This window comes from Setaria italica, chromosome IV (assembly GCF_000263155.2).
Source record: "Setaria italica strain Yugu1 chromosome IV, Setaria_italica_v2.0, whole genome shotgun sequence".
Taxonomy (NCBI): Eukaryota; Viridiplantae; Streptophyta; class Magnoliopsida; order Poales; family Poaceae; genus Setaria; species Setaria italica.
In genome coordinates, this window is record NC_028453.1 from 7982917 (window position 1) to 7989181 (window position 6265).

Here is a 6265-nt window from a genome sequence, read left to right on the forward strand (position 1 = left end):
GGTCCATACCTAGAAACATTAGACCGTGTAAATCCAGGAAATTAATGAAACCTCAATTTTTGGAGTCACATTTCACAGATTTTTATGTGTAGGAAAAGATGAATTGAAACCCAAATGTGTCCCCAGTTATAAACTTATAATTATGAATGTCGAAGGTAAAATTAACACAGATGACAGGAAAAATAGTCTTCAGAAAGCCAACATATCAGTCGATGTCGAAATGGCTAATGTGGGTGGGAAAAATTCAGACAACAACAAGCTGTTAAGGGTGTGTTCTCGATTTATTTACCTGGTATAGAAAGAATGTGCACGCACAAATAAAAGACCTTTGCAACCCATGATAATTACTTAGGTTTCAAATCAGCATAGCAAACAATGTTCAGGCATCGGATAATATTTCCACTGGCATCAACCGCAGCATGCTACTAGTCAAGAGAGAGTAAAAGTAAACTTAATAAGACATCTGGATGCTTCAGTTGAAGAAATCTCCAGGATTAGGTCATCATTATATTCCTGCAAAAAATCCTAGCATATTCCAAGTACCTAAGGATATTACTATTGCCCTAATATCTAAAAGGTTACTCTATCTTCAACTATACAAATTATGAAACCATCCAACCCATAACTTGGCAGAAAGCACAGAGCTGAGTCACATTTGTGAACCATGCGATAGGGTACCAGCTAACATCACTGCTTTGAAAATGCAAAAGCTTTGGTCATATGGAAGATCACAATGGCATCTAGCTGGGTAAGTTTGTTACTGTACCACAGAGTACGACTTACTTCTGAACACAAGTTAACAAACAGGATTCAGGAATCAAAATACCAATTCCAGTGTTCTATTAGCCATCCATCAGTTACAACTGAACCAGCATGTAACAAGCAAGCTATAGGTTTTTTTTTTCGGGCAAGCAAACTATAGTTAGAAGAACACAGAAACATTTTACCCATTAACTTGGTGCCAAACTTTGCTGGTTGCTGAGCTGCTTCTTGGTCCATGCAATCTGAAACTGGAGAGCAGTTCTCCACGCAGCAGTCTTCCACGATGAAATGATGCAGCTTTTTTTTTGTAAGGATGTATGAACTTCTTGATGAATACCTTCTTGCTCACCTGGACTGTGGCATAGTAGCTCTTTTTATGGTCAATAATCCATTTGCCTTAGGAAACTTCACATCATCGTGCCAGGGAATGAGGTGACCCTCCAAGCTAAATAAGAAAAGCAGACAAGTGATTAGGAACTCCAACATATGGTGCAGATGGTTCCTTGGAGATCCTTAGCACTACTGACAGCAAGTCACCTCAGCATCGGACCACCAGACCAGAGTGTCATCTGCAAGAGCTTCACCTTAGGCAATCTTTTACTAACAGAGAAATTCAGTCCTCTGTATCATTGTTCATAAAAAACTTGGAACATGGTCCTTGCAAGCTACAAACTTGTAAAGTTGCAAGCACCAAATTTTTCTCTCAGCAGCGATTTTGCGAAATAGAACCTAAGAAACAAATAAATCACTAGTTGAACATTTGATAGTACTTAAGCCAGTCACCAATAGCTAAATGCTAGAACATTACATTTCAACAATGGCCAATGGGGAGGACAAAAAAACCTTGAAACAGATTCCTAATGGTACTTTCCAGAACAAGTGTCAACTATTTCTCTTTTTGCATGTTGTCTCATATAGTTGTTCCCATTGGTGTTTTCCAGCGCAGCTAGAAGCAAAAGCAGCAGCAAGGCCAGGAAAACTCTCCTCGTAAGGACGGACATATTTATGCAGAAATTTCTCATTGCTTATAGTAGCAATAGAAAAGAAGCTGAATTCGGCACTGAACAACCCCTTCGCCTTGAGAAAATTCATCAGACAGTTCCGTGGCAATAGCCGACGGTCAATGCTATAATTCATCAGTGCTGGCATTCGTGCGATGTATGGTATCTCCAATCCGACATCCCCTATCAGGAATTCCAAGCTTCTCCGAACCCTTTCCTCAGTCAAACCCAGTATAGTTGGTTCCCTCCTCACTGCTAATGATATAGCATCCCTTGACCATCCAAGCTTCTCCAACAGCTGTATATTCTTGGTGAGCTTCTCACTGCTAAGGACCGCAAATGTTCTAAGCCCGCGGGAGAATGCTGACGAGCTCGGGTGGATTCCAAACTCATGAACGCGTGTCAGGGCCTCCTGCAGGTGCTTGGGGCTCGTGGTGAGCATCCGATACAAGAAGGCGTTGGGGTTGGTGACATCAGAAACACTTATACCGCATTCCTCAAGGAGTGCCAAGTTGGGCTTGGCCACCTTCTCGATGCTTTTGCTGAGGAGAGCCCCGTTAATTTTGAGCGCCTGCAGGAACTGGTCGAGGGAGCCAAAGACCGAGATCCAAAATTCAAGATTGAGGCGGAGCGAGCTGTGGCGGAAGTGGTTTTGGCCAAGAATGAAGAGGCGCGCGATGTCGGGACGCGACAGCCCGAGGTCGGCGAGCTCGGCGACGCGGGGGGCGAGGGTTCTCCCCACGTCGGCGCAGAGGACTCTGGGGTCCTTGGCGACGACGGTGGCTACCTCGGCGCGGGAGAGGCCGAGGTCCGAGAGGAAGGCGAGGACCGCGTCGGGGTTGGAGGGGTGCTTGAGGTGGGAGATCCACTTCGACGACTTGAGGGCCTGCTCTCGGGTGAGGCCGCAGGTGGAGACGAGGTAGTCCTCGATGGCGAAGGGGTTTGGGGCGACGCATTTGGTGGCGGACAGGAGGCGGTGGGGAGAGAAGAGCGGGGATATGTGGGCGGCAGAGACGGGGGATGGGGGCCGAAGGAGGTGGGAGAGGATGCGCTTCCGGAGGTGGATCATGGCGCTGCGGCGGCGGCCTGGCCGGCGGGAGGATAAGCAAGGGTATTTATGCTCTTATACGCATATCTAATTTTTTTCTTGAAAAATCTCTATTTGACACAGGCTTCTTTATTTAACATTAAAAATAAATTGAACTTCCTTATCTGACACTAGGTTAAACTTTCATTCAAACTTCCACCCATTTTGTAAATTAACTCGTGTGTGCAGACACCCGTGGATTCTCTCCCCTCTTTTCTTAATCAAATTATTTTAAATCACCTTCAAAATTCATGATTTTCCAGTGATACTGAAGGTGGAGATGAACCCAATTTGCATTAAAAAACATATATAGCATTTAAAATGTCAAAACTAAAATTCTTAAGGTGATTTGAAGGTCATTTTGGTCAAGAAAAAGAGGGGGATGGGAGAGTGTCGATGTTTTAACTCGGCAACCTACTAAAGGAGTACCCGAGGTAGAGTTTTGGTTGGTGGGTGTAGTCCAAACCAGGAACTCGATGGTGTACGTAGGCACGCGATTTAGACAGGTTCGGGCCGCTAGATCGCGTAATACCCTACTGTTGGGGGGAAATATTAACGACCTCCTAATGCTGCTCAAAGCAACAGTCCTGAAGGCCCAGGCCCATCTAAGGTAGCGAAATTGCCGTCAGCCCAGCATGAAAGGGAGAGGCCACGTTCCGCCTCGCCCGACCCGGAGTCCCGGGGTCGGACGCTCCCGACCCCTTGAAGACTAAACTCCGCCTCGCCCGACCTGAAGTCCCGGGGTCGGATGCCCCCGACCCCTGGAAGGCTAAAACTCCGCCTCGCCCGATCCTGGGAGCGGGGGTCGCACTCGCTCGGGTCCACAAGACGAATATTCGCCTCGGGCGCGGACTGAAGGATCAGGATGACGATCTCGTGGATCCTCCTATCGACCTCGCCATAAATGTGCCGCGGCCCTGTCGAGCCAAAAGGGAGCCGCGTCCCCAATGTAACCAGTCCCGAATACTGGTGCGCGGCCGTGCGGCACGAGCTGCAGTGGCCATGGCTCCTTCTGATTCACCACAGAGTACTCATGAGCTGCGCCGAACGACACAGGAGGGCGCATCGCTTGCTCTCGCGCCCCGTGCGCCCAACGGCAGTTTCAGGGATGCGATGTCCGGGTCTTACGGTAATCGGCGGGGCAACAGAATCGGACCTCCTCCTCGATGGGCACGGATGCCGAGGCTGAGGCTCATCATCACGCTCGACGGCGATGGCGACTAGGGAGATCATCGACAAGATCTGGAAGGAATCGCCCTCCCTCACCGGACGCGCTGACAGGGACCGGAGGCCGGAGCAAGAGCGGCGGTCTTGGGACCTTCCCCTTGTATTATTTTTCCACTTGGCTTATCCTTTCTACCTCTTCTCCTAACGCCCGGCTCGACTGTAACCCCGAGCTCCCTCCTGTGCTATAAAAGGAGGACCGGGGATCCTGAGACGGGGGAGGGAGACTCTCTCTCGAAAGCCAACAGAACACTCTCGCACTCCCTTAGAGCACAAGTACACTCAAGAAACCTAGGATCAATTCCCTCTCTCGCCCATCTGTAACCCCTACTACAGAACCCCACGTGGGTAACACGAGCAGCCTCGATACTGGACGTAGGGCTTCTTCTTACCCGAACTAGTCTAACCCCGTGTCTCCCACGCCACCATCCGAAGCCTTACGCGCATAAAAGAAATTTACTAGTCTAAGTCTCGATCCGCAAATCTTGACAACGACACCTACGTCCTGTGTGTTGTTTGCTTGTATTCGATTAAACTTGTTTGGAGCCTGCCCACCCTTATATACGTTACAAGAGTACTAGTCGGATACGACTACAGAGTTCTACTCTAACTCGGAAGAGTAGTTTCATGTCTTCGACTAGTCTCCTGGCAGTCCATGTAGACTGCACCACCCTGTATTGTAGTCTCCATGTCCTGGTATGTCTTGGTGTACTTCTCCTCATATGGATCTGTCCAAATCGTCTGGTAGGCTCATGGATGTATGCCCGATAGAGAGAATTCACGAGTTGTTGAAGTACGGAAAGTGTCAAATAATGAACAAAAGTTTAATCTAATGTCAAATAAAGAATGTTCGAAATTTTCAATATCAATTAAGAAAGTCTTCAATTTTAGAGTATCAATTATGGAATTTTGTCATTTTTCTTTCATCCTTCAATTTCGATGAGATTCACCTCTACTTTCCCATGTACAAGCAGGCTAGGAGACCCACTGAAGATGAGACACGAGAGGAGGGCAAGGTTGTATCCCCAGGCTTGTTTTAGGCGCCATGGCTATAGGAAGAAGAAAGAGCCTGTTTAGTAGGGTTTCGGATTCTCCAATTTTATTTCCCTATAAATGTTTCTTTATTAATCAAAATCTCCTTATATGAAACAGTTTATCTGTCTGAAATCTTTGCTAAACAGGACCAAATAGGCAAAGACTAGAGGAAGAAAGAAGGAGAGTGGATCGATAAAATATTGATGAAAATTTAATATCTAAAATTCGGTGAGGAAGAGATGTAAAATAGCCGGAAAAAAGTTTAACAATTCGCAGGAAGCACAGGATTATCGAGCGCTCTAACTCTATGGTAGGAGCAAAGCTAGCCAGTAACGAGGACACAAGATACGTACGCGACAGAGGATTTTTTATAAGGGCGTACACGACAAAGTTAAGAAGCTGTCAAGAGTGGTAAAAATGACAAAATAAGCAGGCCCTTGGACCCAGGGTACAATTAGATTTGAAGTCAGCTTATTAAACCAGAACTTTGGAGATACAAAAAGGTGCAAAACTGCAAACTGACATCGCCAAAGATGAATTGTATTCACCCGCAACACGCTACAGAGTAAAGACAAACTTATAAAACCATCTGGTTCAGGCCTTCACTAAATTTCTGCAAAAAAAGAAAAAGAAAACGCTCATGTTCGATTAGAATTTTAGCATCACTACTCTTTTTTTTATGGGGAAAAAACATAACATTTTGTTCACATGAAAGATAACAATGACAGCTACATAGGCATATCAACAACCAGTTAGTATCACTACTCCTTTTTTAATAAAATAACAAAAAAACATAACATTTTGGTCATATGAAAAGTTCACCATGGCAGCTAGATAGGCTTATCGACTCTCTTTTTAAGGATTTCTATGTTGGGCTGAACCAGTTTTAGCTATCTAGTTTAAACATCGAAAGAAACATGCACGTTGCATTGTATATGATGTTTTTTTCCCTTCTAGCGGATAATGTATCTTGGAATCAAATGGGAACTAACAGGAACAAAAGAGAGACGGTACAGAATGTAATGCTAGACTTCCAAAATCCAATTTGATGGAAATCCATAATAATATCACCATCTTACCACAAAACCTGGCTAGATAGTGTTTACAAAACAACCATGTTTGGTCCAGTTTGACAGCAAGAAAATGGAAACTACAC

The 6265-nt window shown here is 45.6% G+C and overlaps 1 protein-coding gene across 1 annotated transcript; it reads right to left on the reverse strand.

The window, feature by feature from the left end:
• Window positions 1–796: 796 nt before the first annotated feature.
• On the reverse strand, window positions 797–2885 carry LOC101752984. The gene has a single exon (XM_022825683.1). It carries the CDS (start codon window positions 2830–2832, stop codon window positions 1645–1647), a length of 1188 nt encoding a protein of 395 aa, XP_022681418.1. The 5' UTR covers window positions 2833–2885; the 3' UTR covers window positions 797–1644.
• Between the last annotated feature and the right edge of the window lie 3380 nt (window positions 2886–6265).